The sequence below is a fragment of the Pyricularia pennisetigena genome (genome assembly GCF_004337985.1).
Source record: "Pyricularia pennisetigena strain Br36 chromosome 4 map unlocalized Pyricularia_pennisetigena_Br36_Scf_6, whole genome shotgun sequence".
In the NCBI taxonomy this organism is placed as follows: Eukaryota; Fungi; Ascomycota; class Sordariomycetes; order Magnaporthales; family Pyriculariaceae; genus Pyricularia; species Pyricularia pennisetigena.
This window is the reverse complement of record NW_021940918.1, coordinates 775,235-793,557: the sequence shown is the minus strand read 5'-3', so window position 1 is coordinate 793,557 and position 18,323 is coordinate 775,235. Positions and strand designations below refer to the sequence as shown.

The following is an 18,323-nucleotide window of genomic DNA, read 5'->3' as shown; positions in this document are numbered from 1 at the left end:
CCAGGATCGAACGCTGCTCCGGTCTTTCTTCCCCGTTTTCGGTAGCATCGCGATTTCGGCCTTTTTCCAAGGCGTTGGGAAATGTCCGAGTTCCAGGCAACGTTGGTAGAGCCTGCGCACCGGCTCGACCAACGAAACCCATCCGGTTTTAAATAGCCGGACGGTTATTCCGTCGATGCCCGGGGACGTGTTCGTAACCCCAATGCAGGAGCGCTCCGCCTCTTCCGCACTAACCTGGGTGTCCCAAGGGATTTTAACCTCGTCCGGCGACCAGGCCTCCAAGGGGTCTCCCTGCAGGTCATCCTCCGCCGAAAATCGGCCAAGCACCTCCCGTTGCAATGCTTCCGTTTTTGCTAAAGGCTCGCTCACTTGCTCGCCGTTAATAACCAGCGGCGGGGACCGGAGGCGTGGTCCGGCTCCCAGGCAGCCAACCATGTTCCACAAATCCTTATCGTCGCGCAGTTGGTCAATCCGGTGCCTCCAATACTCCCGCTTCGCGGCCCGCACCCCTTTCGTGTAAGCTTTCTCCTCGGCAGAGGCGTTTGCCCTATTTACAGCGCTCCGCTTAACCCGCTGAAATTCGGCCCAAAGCCGTTGGCAGTTTTCGGTCCACCAGGGAGCCGAGCTGCCCCTTTTTCCCGCCGGCGTACCCACGACCCACGTCACTTGCTCCCACAAAGTTGTAAATTCAGCTACCCACGCGTCCAATGCGTAGCCATCGGCCGCGGATCCCGGGTCCGGCATATTTTGCATACCAAAAACAAATAGCTCCGCGAACTTTGGTAGCCGGTCGTCCCTAACCGAAACGTTAACCGCCTCCGGGCGGGGGACGCCGCGCGTCCGCAGCGTGGTATAAAGAAATTCGTGGTCGGAGCCTGTGTAAAAACTGCTGTCAACCACAGTTACCGTGCTGGGGAGGTTGGAAAAAACCATATCCAGTAAACCCCCGTCGCGGTGGGTGGGCACGCCGATATTTCCTGTAAAATGCATGCCCTGGGCTTGCGCCCATGCCGTCAGTTGATCCCCTCCGCGTGCGTCTGTGCGGCCTGGCTGGTATGCAGCAGCCGTTACGTTAAAATCGCCGCCTATCACCGTGGGTCCATTTGGCACGGTATTGCATACTATTTCCAGCGCGGCCTCAGTACCCGGAGCCCTATATACGTTAATAAACAATATTCCGTTAATTTCGAGCCAAAGTACGTCCCGCGTATTTTGGCCCTGCGGTAACCGTCGTTGTGCGGCCCCTAAGGCTGCCCCCTTCTTAACGTAGGTGAGCACCCGGGACCGGAGCCCAGTTATGGCTTCGTAAATGTTCGCGTGCCATTCGTCCACTGGCGCAAAAATATCATAGCCCGGGTGCGTTTATGTAGTCGTATTTAGCCCGCACCATGGCTCTTAAACGTTAACCAGGTCCATTTTTCTCTGGTGGCACAACTCCAATAGGTTCAAATGCACACCCATCCTTTTACCTACGTTGGCCCAAACTACGTCGAGGCATTCCCGCTGCATATTGCCGAGCGAATATTTCGTCATATTGATCGATGGGTTGCTTCCAAGTCTATCACATTAGCGGGGCAGATTTCGGCAGCCGTTGCGTCTTCCTCCATTTCGGCTGCCCAAACGATTTCGTCGTGCACACGTTCCTGTTCAGCCTGCAGGAAGTTGCGGATGTCCGCCCCTGCCGCCTCGCATGGCCGCGCTCTTTTATTTAAAATGCTCGATCGGGAGCTCGAGGTTTGCGAATGCTGCGATGAGGTGTTTAGGACCGGGATTGCAGGTGCTGGCTCTCGGCGGGCCGCCTCAGCCCGGTCGTTGATAATCGCGGCACGGTTGGCACGTCCGATTCTGCGGATCCCCTTTAGTTTACGCTGTGAAGGTCGTTCAAACTTCCCATTTACCACTAAAGGTCGGGCAGGGCAGTTCTCATGTCCGGATGGGAAATGGCCGTGGCAATTGACGCATTTGGGGGCTGCCTTGCACGGCTCTTCCTCTGTCGCATGTTTTGCTTCACCACATATGCCGCAACGCGCTTGCCGTACGCAGCGACGTATTTCGCAATATCCCTGGCAACCGTCGTGGTGGTGTGTAATTTTGCGTGATTTTTCAACCTTCCGCGCACGTTTCGACACTCCAAAAAGCTGAAAGGGCTTTACGGGTTGAAGGAAGGACACTATCCACGTGCCCTCAGCCGTATGTGGGTCGTAACTGTCACGGCCCGGGGTAAGCATAGCACGGAAGCTAGTCTATTGGCATCTATCGACGAAGATTCTACTCTGAGCAGAAGAAAGGAAACAAACAAAGTTCTGAGCTTGACGCGACGTAGATGAAGGTATCACCCTGGTGGGTCGTTGGCCAGGGGTCAGGGTTAGGGTCTGGTCATCTCATGGTCCAAATGTCACAATTTGCGTACAGACCGATATCGGGGTTCGCACCTATCGCAGGTTTTGGAGATAATTTAAACCCGATATAGGGTATCTAACTCGTAAGTGTTAGGGTGCGTAACCCCACTCGCCAACTTGTACGAATCGCCACCCCCAGACTACAGTTAATAAATAACTTAATAACCCCATTCCGGCGGTATATATTGTGCATTATAACTAGATAAAAGTGGACCTATTAAATGCGAAACAACGCATATAACTAACATGACTAACTCATGTTATTAATGCGTTGGACCCAGTTTACGCGTATTAATTAATTAACATTCTTATGATATGATACTATGCAAAGTATTCTTTTGCTATAATTGGCACCGGCTACTTTAAAGTTAATTAACAAATACAGCAGGTAAATATAAATACCCGATTTAATCGCCATTCTGATTGCCATTTCCAAACTACCACTTCCAAACCACAAGGCAAATCTTTCTCCCAGCTTACCTCCTATACCTTTTCTACCGTTTCTTTTTTGATTACAATCCATTTCACCTTTTATTCGAAATTACAACAGTCGTCAATATGCAATTCAAAGCAATTGTTTCACTCGGCTTATTTGCCCTGCACGTTAGCGCTAGACCTTATTGTAAGGTCGAACTAAAGGGCAAAAATAATTTTCAATGGTCTAGACTACAACCCGCAGTATATGTTCTGCCTGGCCGGCACGGCAGGGTTCACACCGCATCCTATACGGTTAATTTTGAAACGAGCCCCGACTGCAAGGTTATTGAAAGTCAAACGCTTACAGGGACGATTGATTACGAAGAGTGGAAACTTGATATTTCTATGGTAGATGCATAAATTTTACTCTAAATGTTCCATGGAGTAACGGGTTAACTAATGTGAGGATCAGGTCCCTAGACCTACCCTCAGAATCACGACTCGGCTCCACACCGAGCCAGGGATCGGACAAGGATCCACTATTTCCGGATTTAAGCGCGTCTCTTGAGCGCGTCGTCGATTGTAATTTCTCTCTTCTCTTCAGTTTAGAATTTTCGTCGATAGCGCCTAATACACTGAGGTTCTCCAATGTATGCCTGGCCGTGACAACTAAGGGGGTTTTTGGGTATTAAATTAAATACAAGATAGCATACCAAGGCCTTGGAAACTTTTAGACCTTGATTATTTTCACTTAATACTCTTTTCAACGCTGGGTACCGCTTTTCCTGTGTTGCGGATTGGTGTATCTGGGCCACTGTGAGGAGTAGGCCACCAGACCTACCCTCAGAATCACCACTCCACTCACCAGCCACGCTAAGCCCAGGGTTTGCAAAGGGTCCACTAACTCCAGGTTTAAGCGCGTCTCTCCAGCGGGTCGTTGATTGTAGTTTCTCTCTTCTTTTCAGTTTAGAATCTTCGTTAATAGCGCCTAATACACTGAGGTTCTCCAATGTATGCCTGGCCGTGACATGATCCGCCTCTGCCATGTTTATTTTCCCCTGTATAAATAGAAAAAATAGCGCGCCCGCCGAAATACCCCTCCGGAAATTGCTAACGGCCGGTTAATAAGCCAGGCCGAGCCCGGCGTTAATTAATAATAATACTACTACTACTACCGATCGCAGCGATTACATAATGCCTATCAGTGAGAACGGGATTGCACGTAGAAAACACTCCCCAAATGTTATTTAACCTATATAATTTTAAACCGCTAAACCATGTCCAAACCAAGCTTTCAGTAAACATTGGGCGAACCGATAATATACTGCTTGCTTTGAATCTTTAGGAGGAAAGAAATGTTCACATTTAGGGCATCCTCTTTTTCTGATTGTTCTTTCCGATCAATGTACCATGCAATATTGTAGCACCTTCTTTATGGCCTTCAGCCTACTTTTTCGAACATGTATGGTTCACAAAGTCATCTTTATTTGTCCATGTTTTCCCGCAGTCGGTGCAGGTGTATGACTCTATTTTGCCTCGTTTGTTGAAAGCCTTCTCGGCAGCCTGTAATTTCCCGTGCTTGGGCCAGTAGTCTTGACACTCTTTAATGCTGGACTGATGCTTTACATCCTGCTGTTGGATGAGTGAGCCACCCGAAACTGGCAGGGCCGTAGTTCCGATAGCCAACAGGCCGATGACTTGGATAATTTTGAAGATTTGCATTGTGGGTGGTTAAGAGGTAAGTTGTTGAAGGAATTGTTTGTATTTGTTTAAAAGAGATAGTAGTTTGTGATGAGGCGATGCAGAGATAAGCGAGAGTGAAATATTTGAAGGATTGAAAGGTAAGTCAATTTATATTTTTTGTTCTTATTAGTGTTTCATTAACAAATACAGCTTTTATCCTTGTTAGAATGTGCTTTGTCGTTATTTTCGATAGCCTCGGTGTCGCCGCATTAAAAATCACCTAGTTTTAACCTTTCAAATATAACTATGGTAAAAAAAGCTTATAAATAGTAGATAGGCATAGGCATACAATATGATTGCCAACCAGCGGACGCATTTGGGAAAAAACGGTATAGCCGGAGCCGTGATAGTTTTTGTTCATAGACCTCGTCTACGCGTAGGGATTCGAGTTGAGACAAATAAGTAGTGCGAATCGCTATATCTAATTATTCCTGTCTACCTTCTAAGTAACAAAGGAAGCTATTTGCAATCTGTTCTGGGGCACAAGAAAGGGGTTCGTGCGGGCCCATGAATGCCTTACTTGTAAGGCATCCCAGAGGCCGCGCGTGTTACTCCATGTCGGAATATCCCTTCAAGTGCGATAGTTATTATTATTCCAACATTTATATTTAGGCCATTATTTATAATATCAAATATCCCCTTCAAGCTTTTTATAAACAATATTATATAAATAGCATACGCCCGGTAATATTTTGAAAGCGATTTTAATATTATAATATTAATAGATAGAATGTTGATAGGAATCGTGTGATCTGTGAGGATCAGGCCCCCAGACCTGCCCTCAGAATCACGACTCGGCTCCACGCCGAGCCAGGGATCGGACAAAGGGTCCACTAACTCCGGATTTAAGCGCGTCTCTCCAGCGCGTCGTTGATTGTAATTTCTCTCTTCTCTTCAGTTTAGAATCTTCGTTAATAGCGCCTAATACACTGAGGTTCTCCAATGTATGCCTGGCCGTGACATATAATATTATATTATTCTGTAGTATTTACTTTCAGTTTAATTTCATGCCGGTATTGTTAATATGCTTGCATAGTTATTAATTTACTTGCATGATTTCTAATTTTATTGCATTGTTATTAATTTTACTACATTATTGTCGACTTAATCAAGTCTCTATTAGCTCGATTGTGAGGATCAGGCCCCTAGACCTACCCTCAGAATCACGACTCGGCTCCACACCGAGCCAGGGATCGGACAAGGATCCACTATTTCCGGATTTAAGCGCGTCTCTTGAGCGCGTCGTCGATTGTAATTTCTCTCTTCTCTTCAGTTTAGAATTTTCGTCGATAGCGCCTAATACACTGAGGTTCTCCAATGTACGCCTGGCCGTGACATCGATTACGTTATTACTAATTTAATTTCGCTGTTATTGATGCGAATTCCCCTACTAGTTATTTAAAAAGTACTTATATAAAAGCTGGCGTATTAAAAACTTTATTTGGAAGTTGTCACGGCCCGGGGTAAGCATAGCACGGAAGCTAGTCTATTGGCATCTATCGACGAAGATTCTACTCTGAGGAGAAGAAAGGAAACAAACAAAGTTCTGAGCTTGACGCGACGTAGATGAAGGTATCACCCTGGTGGGTCGTTGGTCCAGGGTCAGGGTTAGGGTCTGGTGATCTCATGGTCCAAATGTCACAGTTATTATATATTTCAATTTTCTTTTATTATTTCAAACTATTATTAATGCGTAAAATTATTTATAGTAATGTTTTTATTTGATAAAACTGGTTTTTCCTAAATAATAGGAGGGTTTTTTTTGTTTTTTATATAAAAATGTATAAACGTCTAATCTTTTAAAAATATTTTAAAAATCGGTAATTTATAACCATACCCAATAAGCTCCTCGAGTTATAATATTGGTTTATTCTATATAAACAATGGTCAATGTTTTGTATCTTTGCAAAATCAATTAATAGTATAACGCAAAAACTTTATAAATTAAACCGATTTTTGCACCCGTATTACTAACCATTTTTGCTGTTATTCCAAACTGTTCGTAGATTCGAGGTCTACGTAATGCATCCATAGTAGACTTTAATAACGTCATACCTTTCCAATTCGGGTATGTTTGGTGTATTTTTTAGTTAGATCGTACGACCACATTCCGATTTTTACCGCCAAATGAATAATCTGAATGCAATCCGTGTTGTCACGGCCAGGCATACATTGGAGAACCTCAGTGTATTAGGCGCTATCGACGAAAATTCTAAACTGAAGAGAAGAGAGAAATTACAATCGACGACGCGCTCAAGAGACGCGCTTAAATCCGGAAATAGTGGATCCTTGTCCGATCCCTGGCTCGGTGTGGAGCCGAGTCGTGATTCTGAGGGTAGGTCTAGGGGCCTGATCCTCACAGCGTTTAGGGAAAAAATATTAGATCCAAAATACCCGTCGATATTTACCAATATAAATAATTTGGCATTAATATTTAATAACCAGGGAAAATACGAAGAAATAAAATAAATGTATCGGAAAATATTAGCGTTTAGGGAAAAAATGCTGGTCCAAAAAACCCGTCGATATTTACCAATATAAATAACCTGGCATTAATATTTAATAATTAGGGGAAGTTCGAAAAGGTAAAGAAAATGCATCAGAAAATATTAACGTTTAGGGAAAAAATGCTCGGCCCAAAAAGCCCGTCGACATTCGAAAATATAAATAATTTGGCAATAGTGTTTTAAAACCAATGGAAATACGGGGAGGTAAAGGAAATATATTGGAAAATATTAACGTTTATAAAAAAGGTGCTCGGCCCAGAAAACCCGTCGACATTCGAAAATATAAACAACCTGGTATTGGTGTTTTAAAACCAGGGGAAATACGGGGAGGCAAAGGAAATGCATCGAAAAAAATTAAAGCTTTGCAAAAAGGTGCTGGGCCCAAAAAACCCGTCGACATTTAGCAGCATGAATAACCTAGCACTCGTGTTTCAAAACCAGGGGAAGTACGGGGAGGCAGAGAAGATGCATCGAAAAGAATTGGAGCTTTGCAAAAAGGTGCCGGGCCCAGAAACCCCGGATATACTCTCCAGCATGGACAGCCCGGCAGTTATCCCTGCTAAGCAGAGGACGATGAGGCAGAGCAGTTGTTTGGGACAACTCTGGAGCTTAGGAAAAAGGTGTTGGGCTTAGAGATCCACCCACACTCGCCACCATGAGCGAATTGGCATCGATGTTCGACAGTCAGGGGAAGTACTAGGAACGGCGAGTGCTTGGAGGAATGCAATTCCGCAAGGTCACAAGTCGTTACTTAGTTAGCGATCGCGCCACGCGTGCACGTATTTATTGTTAGCCTTCAGCTACTAATTTACCCGTCTTCATGGTACCACGTTGTGGCTTCGTCTCCACAACTTGTTTGACGCGCGCTCATATTTGAACTTTTCGCGTGTAGTTATATCGTGGATTGAAAACTCAAGCGCGCTCCCTTTTTATTCGCGGAAATAAGTGTCAAGGGCTGTAGCTCGTCCACCGCGCTCTTCAATTCGACATGTGGCTAAAGGCAAAACTATGCTATTGTACTCACCCGTCGCCTGGTATAGTTGGTTGGATGCGTCTTACAAATTCACAGGTTGTGTCAATCATTCGCTGCAAAATTACGTTGCCGAATGGTCCATTCTGGAAGTAATAAACATCCTGACCCGTCAAAAGTTTGACTATATTTCGTAGCAGTTCTACCAGATGGATGGTGGCTGTTCCCAACAACTTTCCCACCGGTGCATATAAGGCAAATTGCATTCTGCAATCGGCTCGTTTGCTACCGTTTTTGATTGGGTAGCAAGTTGGAATTTCCTAGGTAGGCAGCCAGGATATCCCACCTGACTTAATCCTTGCAAGTAAACGCGAACGCAAACGACACCGCGAGATCTGGTCGAGAATATAACGGTATATATGTGGCTGGTGTCACTGTAACGCCGCACAGCAGACACAGCCCCAAACGGCGAACATACGGTCCGTAACGTTTCCACGTTCCATACAGCCCGTTGCCTTCACTGACAGGGCTTCCTGGTCTGACACCACTGCACTAATGGAATCTCTGCCACTTACCCTTACCCTGGATTTAGGATTAGCTCAGTGGACACGCTGTTAGCTGCTAATCATTACTTTAGTGGACGACCAATAAATATCTTCCCAAATGGCAGGTAGAACTAAGAACAGGCTAGGGCATTCCCCATATTTAGCATTTAAACAAACATCGATGACAGTCGTGTTGATTGAGATAACGCATCATTAGAGAGCCATATTTGCTTGCATTGGACAGGTGAGCGACGGCGAAAATATTATGTTGAAAATATTTCACGCTATGCCAAGAGGGAGTGTATTAGCCTAGCTACATAAGTGAATCGGCTGTGTCTAGTGGCTTGGGCGATAAATTGAGGTATCTGCGCCTGATGCTCAATTCACTCTGGCCCAGCGCTGAGCAAAAGCATTTTCCTGTTGCATTGGGCATTGCATGTTGATTATGCGGCTGAGAAACCGTCCAGCGCCTGCCGTTGTGGGATATTCTTGGCTAAGACAGAAATCGCTGGGCGGCTGCGCAAGGTTGGTACTGAAAAACCGTCGGATTTGGGGTCCATGAATGTTTCGGGTCCATGCCTCAAACCAATCCTCCGCCTTACCGTCTTAGTCACGTCCAAGCTCCACACGACCTTGACGAGATTGGGGTTGAATAAAGGTCCTGCTCGTTGCTAATAGCATCAAGTTTCTTGGCAGCAGTAAAAGACCCAATCCAACTTCCTTCTAATTATAACAGAATAACAACTTGGTGGTGTTGCTTGCTGCCTTAGTGACAACAGCAGTCTGCTCATGCCCTTCTGTCCAGGCTGATCGCCCTCTGCTAGTTTAGAAAGCACCTAACGGCCCAGAACCGGGATATTGGGAGAGCGTCCCGTCGGCTGAACTAACACCTGGAACCTGGAAGCAGGCTCATCGTAGGCATTGGATCAATTCGCATAACCCTGCGTCCTGTTAGGGGGCTACGCCTTCAGCTGATGCCGGTGTCGCACCGACCCTGGCCACGCGCAACCACATGCACAAGACGTCGGCAACCTACATAGTTGGTCCGCATTTAGCAGTACGCAGGCGCACGTTATATAGCTTTCTCCCTCGTAAAACCTCAATCCTATCAATCTTGCACTTATAGTACGTCACCAAGGCAAAATACTCATACGTCCGATTAGTTGCACCAATCACCTCGCACAAGATCACAATAAATAGCTGGATATACAAAGCCGATCGCCCACTCATCCAATGTTGAATATTTACAACACCGCAGCTCCCCTAAAAAAGTCGACAAGTCTTTTCCAAAACAAAATCAGGAAACGTCGGAAAACCATATTTCGAAAACTCGAGGAGCTACGATTGTGCGGAGCTCGTATTTATATTGTAATAGAACAGAACAACAAATATTTTACATACGATTCTGAGAAAACAGAATCTTGGCCGCCATCTTCGAAAATGCTAGTAAGTTTTAAATTAAATATAATATGCTAAGCAATTCGTAAATATTAACCATCACTTACTAGGAGAAGAACTATCCCTTGCCAAAGGAATATGGACCTGTAACAGCCTCACTGTCACAGTCAGGCATGGCAAAGTAGGCGGACAATCAGGGAACAGGGTATTGCCATCTAGGTAAACTAGGATGGCGGCAGGTGCCAATTCAAACGCAGCTCAAATTATATAACGGAGGTTAAAGGCGGTGGCGCGTTGCTCGGATCGTCACGTCGTTCGTAAGGAACGCGATTAAGGTTTGACCGATGGCGTTTAGTGGATTAAACGCAGCATAATTAGATTTTATATACACGTTAATTGCATTTTATGGCAGTTTGTGCCCTCGTTTACCACATTGTACAAAACCCATGTGGAGCGCAAATATACCCAAAATAGCCGGGAATCGTACAATACGGGCCTAGTTGAGTAAAATAATATTGGAAATTCGTTTTGGTCACCTCGCGAGGTATGTTGCAAGCTCAACCATGTTTAAACAATAAAATAATAAATGGAAATTTTGGTTACCTAAACTGTCGTAACCAAATGCCCAAATGCCCAAATGCCAGCAAAATTTATCATTTTAAAGGATATTCCAAGGTAATTTCCAGCCCAGTTAAAACCAGCACCAAAACCATCAATTGCGCGCACATATTAACACTGGATAAAGTGATGAAAACTCCACGCCATACCCGTTTAGTCGGAGCTGGAGATAGTCCCGGCCAATATCAAAACTGGACATTAAATTAAACCCGACAAGATATATTACCATAATTGAAGCCTTTTTTATCGGACCGCTGATGGCACTTATGTTTTATTTGCTACCCAGCAATATAAGGAGGTATTTGGTAAACCATGGCCCGGACATTATAAAAGACTGCACTGCTCTCAGTAGCGAAAGGAGGGTATTTCGCCTGTGTGCTGACGGCTACTTGGCTTGCGACCACATCTTCAACCCTGCTGGCTGACGAAGCTTATCCAAAAGTAGAAGTGCACTTTTGGGTTGTCCCTGGGGTTAGCCGCGCCCAGTACGTCGTAACCTAACTATGGTTGCTTTGATCTGCCTGCTGTGGGTACAGTTTGTCAGGAGAAAATCATCCCCAACAGTCTCAAATTAAACATTAAGGGACATCTGGTGTCCTGTTGCCGTCGTTTGGCAACGAAAGTTTCATTCCTCGTCCATAACGGTCTTGAAAAGTCTTAGTACCCCCGGTTTCAGGGTGAACCGGTGTTGGGCCATGAGTCTTTTGACCATGATCCTGGCTATTCTGGCGCGTGGACTGAGAGTGCGCAAGGTCCAATTTCGTAAGTGCGTCAACGGTCATTTGATAGCTTTCATCGCTGATCTGCCCACCAACATGACGGGCACGTCCGCTAAGATGGAATCCTCTCGCGGTCACTAAATCTCCGACAGTGGACACAGAGAAAGCGTAGCTGTCGTCGGCCATGGTGATGTCCGCAAAAACATTGCGTCTCTCCTCTCGCACAGTCTCGTCGGCATCAGAGACGACATGAATACACTGGCGAATGGCGGTCTTTGTTTCCTCCAAAGATTCGATTTGTGCGGTGGCATCCCCATGTAATCCGCTCACACGTAGAGCCTCCATTTGCTGTTTGATGCTTGACTCATGCTTTTGCAGAATAAGCAAAAGAGACTGGAGGCTAGCCCCTACAGGGCCGAGGCCCGATTTGATGTGCTTGTGTGCTGATGGGCGGCTTGAGAACTGTGGATTCTCCGCAGATAGCGACATAAACTGCTCGATCTGAGCGGACAGCTGGGCACATAGTTTGAGACCCTGCTCTGTGCTCTCCTTCTCCTCCGAAAGAGCCTCCCATTCAGCTTCATCGTCCTGGGGGATGCTGTCTTGTAAGTCGCCAACTTTCTCTTCAAGAGATTCGAGATGCTCCTTCAAATCAAGGGTCGTGTCAAGGATCAAGTCTTTGTAATCCTCCAGAACTTGCGGTGTTATTGCGGCGAAGCGACTGTAAGATACACGTGGGTTAGCAACGCTTGCCAATGAAAGACTTCATTGGTACTACTAACATGTTTGCATTTGCTAAAGCTATGTTAATGGTCGATTTATACCCTGATAACATGTTTCGAAAATCATTAATATCTCCTTGGAGATACCGCTGAGTGATCCAATCGCGGAGGCTCGCTCGTGAGCTCGTGGAATGCCTAGTACATTTGGCAATAAGCTCGCCATATTCTTGGCATGTCTTGCCGCAGCGTTGTAGAGGAAGCGCGAGAGATCCAAAATCAATGTTAGGGTGGCCCTCGATCGTTTCTAGAAGCGTTTCCAACACGCTAGTTAGATCGGCAAGTTCGTCTTTGAGAGCTCGCGCGTCCTTCTCTTGGCTCCGAAGGCTGCGGATGGTCCGATGGAGAGTTACGCTAGACTGCAAGGCGAAGGTCACCAGGGCCACAACACCAGAAGCTGTGCTAAGCGGATCTGTCATAGTGACTCCGGGCAATTATAGAATTGGGGTACACAATAATTGAAATACGAATCGGCTGGCTATCTCGTCAACCGCGAAATTCAGTATCGGGACCGAGGATTCGAAATCACCGCGTCAATGCCCATCCACTGCCCATCATCCTTGTATTGATCAACCCCGCTTCCGCTGTTGTCGTTAAGACGGGGTAATATGCCTGAATATTAAGGCATACAGAAATGATTTTGGTGGGGCATCTTTGGCTATCAACATGAAGGTCAAGCAGCGTTAGCTAACCACAGCAAAAGGATGAGATTTCACGTATCCCTCGCACAATTGACACTATGCCCGGTCATGTTCGAGAACTTCGTGGAGCTTTTGGGTGAAAAATATGGTTTTGGCGCGATAGTCAACACACAACCTAGAGCTACCGTTATAAACTGGGCGTACTTCGTCCGGCGCTACTTTGAGCGGCCTGTTCGAGCAGCCTCGAAGCGATCATAGTCGGCCTTTATTTCCACTCCACTAATCGCCTGCCAGCCAGTCCAAAACTATGCCATTTCTCCGTACGGTCGGGAAAACCATCGGTATGGTGAGAGACTAGTTCTTTGACTTCATACGGATCAGGGCGGAAGGACGCGTTTGCGGAAGCCAATAACTCGACTTCCTCCAAATATAGCACCAGCGCCTGCGTTATGCTGGTAAAAATTGTTCATGTACTTGCTTACCCAGACTATACCATTGTGTAACAGAAGATAGACTATTGGGTAGTATTAAAAGTCAAATCGTACATCGCGATGAAAGCGCCTGTCAAACTTGTGATGGTTGGCTCGAGAAGAAAAAAGGAGAGGAGGGGTAAGACAGGCGCTTGGCGTCATTATACTTGTGTAGCCCGGGGTGTTACCGGCCGGTAGAATAGAACCCTCGACCAACGAAATCCCTTGCCACAGTCACACTGTACGTAGTAGTGCTACATCCTTTAGGTTCTGCAACGCAAGTTCCATCCTGCCAGAGAAGAGGGGCAGCTGAATGGCATCCGGTTTTCAGCGGCAAGGGCAGGGTACGCTTGACATAGCCATAGGGTTTCCACCGCAATTTCGCAGAACAGTGATCACCATAGTGGTACGCGTAATCGAGGCTTGAGAGCAAATTACTCTGAGCTATGGCAAGCCGGCGACTCGCCCCCCTACCGAATGCCCGTGGCATTTCTCTACCTTGATTACTGTAGTAACGAAATCCATCCAGGCGTAAGGCTTTTTGGTCGTGTTGGTGAGGATATGGCGCTGGCAGATGCGGCCGTTTAAATCTTAAGCGGAGCAGAATGGAGAGGCAGAGAAACTGGTGTAATCGAGAGTTAGCAGCGAACCCATAATTGACCCATTCGTCTTGTGGTGGATTACTTGTAAATGCACCTGCGTCACCCGGCGAGTTCTGCGCTACTTTACCTATCATACATGGCCTGCTGTCTCGCTATGAAGGTCCGGTTATAGGCTAACACTTGTGACCAAAGGCGTGGGAACGGCGAAAGTCACATTTTAGCACGAAATTCGAGTGCATACAGACATTCAGTCGATCCAGGGAAAAGCGTGACTGTGTGCCTCGTCTTGAAATTTATGGTCCGTCCGCACCATGGCGACAGCGATGTTTATGAGCATTTCTTCAGCGAAGCTCGTCCCAGTGATGTTGTAAACGATTCAACACCTCATTAGCCATTCAATACCCCAAGCATGCCTTGCTGTCACCCTGCTCCCACGTATCCTTACGAAAGAACAAGATAGAAAAGAATTCGAGTCAGCACAGTCTCAATTAATAGGTTGTGTTTATATAGACTGACTGTTCGAACAACATTTATAAGGATCGTGCTGTCTACCAGAAAAGGGAAAAAAAGAGTTGCCAAAATCCATGATCACGAACAACAGCCATTTTAAGATGCGTTAATCACACCGGGTATGCACCACCGCCTTCGGCAGCCCGTTTTCTAACCTCATTAGGGGATGGTCTGGCAGACTTCAAATGCGCATCTGGGGATTGTCTGTCCTTGTTCGATAGGTATGGAGTATGGTTGTCGCCGTCTTGGCTCGTACAACTTGCTGGCAAGGCAGTGCTGCGAACTTGTGCACGGCCAGGATAGTTGGATGCGGTGCCAAAACGACTGCTATACCGATCTGCTGTCAGTTTTTGCAGCGTATCATCCGTCATTGAGCCGACTAGTTGTGCAGAACCGCTTTTAGCCAATACCTTGCCAACGTCAAAAAGATCGGCAAGAGTTGTAACAACCACTTGATCGGTGTCATCGTCAGCAACTACTTCTCCAACGATATGTATCTTCTGACGAGAGAATTGCTTGGATGCCAGTTTGCAGACTTCCAAACACTGCTTGGAGGCGTGGATATCCTCCTGCACTCGTAGCCTTTGTTCGTCACGCTCGGGGCCCTCATTCGACATTGTTGAACTGAGAAGGTTTTGAAGGTGGTGTATCGTTGCTACGATTTTCTCTCGGCTCTGATCTAGCTTTTGAATGAGAGAGATGTGACCAACCAATGTCTTCGCATTTGCGAAGACGCCAGCTCCTACCTCGGATCCCTCCAAGACCGTCAATCCTCGTTGCTCAAAGGCGCGACTTTGGATACAGCAAGTTTCGCGCGGGACCGATTCGACGCGTTTGTCAATTTGACAGACGTAAGAGCCGACGGCATCGCCGTTTTTGGATTGCTATCGAGCCACATTTGGTCGCTCTTCTGAAACTACCAAAGTCGGGCATGCGTGTTGATGTGCCCAGAGCCAACCGACGTTCCTCCGAGGATGCCGTCGGGCTAGAAATCACACTAGGTAACGAACTAAGAAACAGTAGACAAGATGGGGGTTTCAGTCCCTTTACAAGCAGTGCACGGCGTTATGTTTCGTTCTGAACCAGCCAAGCCGTGAGCAGAACTTGGCGCTCAAGAACCACAACGCCGCCACGATCTCTTTGTTCTATCAACGTTGAGTGTTAGCCTGAAGATGGACGCTCCTAGGTGAGAGAAAAAAGTGATAGAACTAAAACAGTGGAGAGGAGTCGGGACTCTGCTAACACGCGTGGCGCGTGAGCCTAGAGCCTCTGATAAACGCATTGCAGGGCACAACCCAGAACTGGTTTTCTTTTGAGCATTTCACCCGCCCACTCTCGCGTTGTGTTTATGTAGATCTGTCCAACTGACGATACATACGGGCGTTCGTCGGTTTTTGTTGGGGAGAGCCAGCCGAGTGAATGTGCCAGGGGCTGCTTGTGTTCTAGACATAAATTTAGATACAGCGTACGCAGGCACTAATTAATCCTCCAAATCTTGTTTTACTCAGCTTGTTTTTTCTCTCCCTTTGCTTCGTACCCTTCCAGTCTGTCCATGGCCCTTGCCCTCCTTCGCTGTGATCAATGTTGACCCTCCGGCCCCCTTTCCTGGCACCACATTTACCTACATCGACTAGAATAGAACCAGATCGATCAGGTCAGGCCTACTAAATCCAGGCCCTCTTGCTCAGGTCCCGTTTGTGGTCCCTGTTGGCCCGTGTAGGTCACCGATGTAGCCATAGATCGCGAAACAAAATGTGACAGAAGAATCTAGGCACTTGCTCCAAATTCCTAGTCAAGCTGATAAAATAATGTTGACTCTGGTTATCGACTAACTTGCATGCGATTTCACTGGTCGGTTATGGAAGCTGCATTTGTATCTGGATACTGAGTAACAAGCCCTGCCTGACTATTTTCTATGGGCTTCACGCTGTATGCCAGACTTCGACCGTATTTCCGTGTCTCCCTACAACCACGTTGCTAGACTGTGGCTCGGCTTCTTCTTCTCCCTGGGGCTGGGGTTTTTGTTCAAGCTCGTTTTTAGGATAGCGACGCCCGGCCAGTTCATACTCAAATCGAAGCGAGTTTTCATTTTACGACTTGCGTGCGGTGTATTCGGCATTGCACAGATGCTGGCGCCCACATGACAACATTTTCGTTCAGTCGAATGGCCACTGTAACTCCACGATGGGCACATACGGCCACTCGTCATTTTCCAGCGAAGGGGACAGATGCTGTGTTTGATCCTGAAGACCTAGTGGCAGTGGCTGTTGTATAATGTCCGAAATGGGGCTTCTTTCGAAACGCCGCAACTCTGTGCTTGTCTCCGTCCCTGGCGATGCATTCGTCTTGTCCAGATTGGAGCAGCCATTATCGCCCATGAGCCCATGTAGCTTCCGTGAGGCGTCCGTCGTTGCTGCCGCAAACATCGGCCTCGCGCAGGACTCCACAGGTAGCCTCTGAGGTACCCGCAGCGCTGGTTTGTATCTGAGCGTTCCCCGCCGGGATATCGCTCTCTGTTTGTAGCGAGACGCGGCGTCTCTTTTTTCGCGGCTGTCGTAGTGAAGCTTCACCTGTTGCAATAATCTCATCCTCACAGGATTGTTCTGAGGCAGCTCGACCTCTTTTTGTGTGTTTAGTGGTGGTATGGGGTGAGTTCGCCGTCTTTGCGGTAGTGGAGTTGGAGGCGGTGCATATGTTGCGTTTACCAGTCCTCGAGTCGGACTGTTCTCTGCGGGGCGAGGGAGTCGTCGCGGGGGTGTATGGGGACTGATCGAATGAGGTTTCGGGATCGGATGATGGTGTGCTCGGCGGCTGTGATAATGGCGGCGGATCATTGGCGACATCTCGGGTGGGAACTGATGGACTAGGGACAGTAGCGCCGGCCGGTATCGAAACGTCCAATTCGGGGCCAGCAGCTTTGTCTTGTGGCCCGGCCGCGGCGGTGCTGCCCTCGCCAGCGCGCTTTTGGTCTTGGAGTTCTTGGTCCTGTTTTGCAGCGCGTCGCCGGGCGCCCTCCTCCCGACCCCGCTGCATTCTGGCCCTTTTCTTGCGGTAGTACTCGTCGCGCTCCTTGCGTGCTTCTCGCACAAACCCGTCGAAAAACCTAACCATACTGTCGAACGACATTGTCTGGATCATGTTGAAAAAAGACTTGGAATGGAGTTCGGGCGTATCGTTGGTCGACATGGGCTCGCATGGGGTAATGACATCACTGATGCCCGAGTTATTGCACTGCTTGCACGTCCATATCCGATCCGAAGGAAGGCCCTTCTCGTCGAATGCCATCAAGTCCGTCACGTTGTCCCAGATTTCTTCCAGCTCAAGCACTCGCTTGGCTTTCTGCGCTGCGAGCCTGGCGTAGAAATCATCTACATTGTTCGATTCGTTCGCGCACAAGCGCACATCGAGTAGAAAGGCGTAGGGGTCTTGGATAGGGCAGTTTCGCGTGTTGAACCTTTCGTGCAAAGTCGTGAACAATGCGTCGGGCTTCAGTTGAAACTTGTGAGATGGCCAGCTCCATTTGGCATCGTAAGAATCGGTGTAGTAGTTTTTCTCTGGCAGAGTACCGTTCATGGTGGAGAATGGGGATGATGGATGAGTCCAGAGACAAGTCTAGCGCATGGTGGTAAAGTGGCGATGCGAGATGGATGCAGGGAGCTTGGGAGATGGTGGCTGGGTTGTTTGGTGGTGGTTGTGATCCACATAAAATTGGAGGCACACGCGCAGTTGAGCAAGTTCATTTCATGGCAAATATCACGTGATTGTCCTCGAGTGTTGGCGTTGCCGAATTTGGTGGGTGTGAGTCGTGACCAACCACATGCCGTTCCAAGCCAAGGAAGCCTTCTGTCCAATCGTTCAGTCTGTGATGATGAACCTTCTGAACATTGCTGCATTTGATGGGCGCTTCTGCCTGGCGGCTTTTGTAGGTCGGGTCCTACCCAGGAGGCCGCCATCAAATGGGGCAATCAACTCGAGGTTCCTATTCCTGTCACTGTTCCTCTTCCT

The 18,323-nt window shown here is 47.4% G+C and overlaps 8 protein-coding genes across 8 annotated transcripts in view; 5 read left to right on the top strand and 3 right to left on the bottom strand.

Moving 5' to 3' along the window:
- Positions 1–2,957: 2,957 nt before the first annotated feature.
- PpBr36_05832 (uncharacterized protein) lies at positions 2,958–3,236 on the top strand (the record flags this gene model as incomplete). The annotated part of the gene is made up of 1 exon (XM_029892980.1): positions 2,958–3,236. One exon carries the CDS (start codon positions 2,958–2,960, stop codon positions 3,234–3,236), a length of 279 nt encoding a protein of 92 aa, XP_029746582.1.
- Positions 3,237–7,186: 3,950 nt separating this feature from the next.
- On the top strand, positions 7,187–7,699 carry PpBr36_05831 (uncharacterized protein; the record flags this gene model as incomplete). Its single annotated transcript, XM_029892979.1, is given in 3 exon segments — positions 7,187–7,240; positions 7,313–7,366; positions 7,382–7,699. 3 exon segments carry the CDS (start codon positions 7,187–7,189, stop codon positions 7,697–7,699), a joined length of 426 nt encoding a protein of 141 aa, XP_029745447.1.
- Positions 7,700–9,814: 2,115 nt separating this feature from the next.
- PpBr36_05830 (uncharacterized protein) lies at positions 9,815–10,164 on the top strand (the record flags this gene model as incomplete). Its single annotated transcript, XM_029892978.1, has 2 exons — positions 9,815–10,027; positions 10,090–10,164. The coding sequence occupies 2 exons, from the start codon at positions 9,815–9,817 to the stop codon at positions 10,162–10,164; spliced, it is 288 nt and encodes a 95-aa protein (XP_029746580.1).
- Positions 10,165–11,175: 1,011 nt separating this feature from the next.
- PpBr36_05829 (uncharacterized protein) lies at positions 11,176–12,514 on the bottom strand (the record flags this gene model as incomplete). Its single annotated transcript, XM_029892977.1, has 2 exons — positions 11,176–12,037; positions 12,099–12,514. 2 exons carry the CDS (start codon positions 12,512–12,514, stop codon positions 11,176–11,178), a joined length of 1,278 nt encoding a protein of 425 aa, XP_029745698.1.
- A 330-nt stretch (positions 12,515–12,844) lies between these two features.
- PpBr36_05828 (uncharacterized protein) lies at positions 12,845–13,633 on the top strand (the record flags this gene model as incomplete). Its single annotated transcript, XM_029892976.1, has 3 exons — positions 12,845–12,967; positions 13,243–13,345; positions 13,599–13,633. 3 exons carry the CDS (start codon positions 12,845–12,847, stop codon positions 13,631–13,633), a joined length of 261 nt encoding a protein of 86 aa, XP_029745699.1.
- A 795-nt stretch (positions 13,634–14,428) lies between these two features.
- Positions 14,429–15,768, bottom strand: PpBr36_05827 (uncharacterized protein; the record flags this gene model as incomplete). The annotated part of the gene is made up of 3 exons (XM_029892975.1): positions 15,697–15,768; positions 15,369–15,463; positions 14,429–15,327 (listed from the first exon to the last, which is right to left on the bottom strand). Exon 3 carries the CDS (start codon positions 14,933–14,935, stop codon positions 14,429–14,431), a length of 507 nt encoding a protein of 168 aa, XP_029745929.1. The 5' UTR covers positions 14,936–15,327; positions 15,369–15,463; positions 15,697–15,768.
- A 706-nt stretch (positions 15,769–16,474) lies between these two features.
- On the bottom strand, positions 16,475–17,891 carry PpBr36_05826 (uncharacterized protein; the record flags this gene model as incomplete). Its single annotated transcript, XM_029892974.1, has 1 exon — positions 16,475–17,891. One exon carries the CDS (start codon positions 17,889–17,891, stop codon positions 16,686–16,688), a length of 1,206 nt encoding a protein of 401 aa, XP_029745930.1. The 3' UTR covers positions 16,475–16,685.
- A 244-nt stretch (positions 17,892–18,135) lies between these two features.
- Positions 18,136–18,323, top strand: part of PpBr36_05825 (uncharacterized protein) — a gene marked incomplete at both ends in the record, with an annotated part of 2,623 nt that continues 2,435 nt past the window's right edge. The window contains one exon of the mRNA XM_029892973.1: positions 18,136–18,244. Coding sequence (XP_029745931.1) covers positions 18,136–18,244 — 109 coding nt within the window. The remainder of the gene's footprint in view (positions 18,245–18,323) is intronic.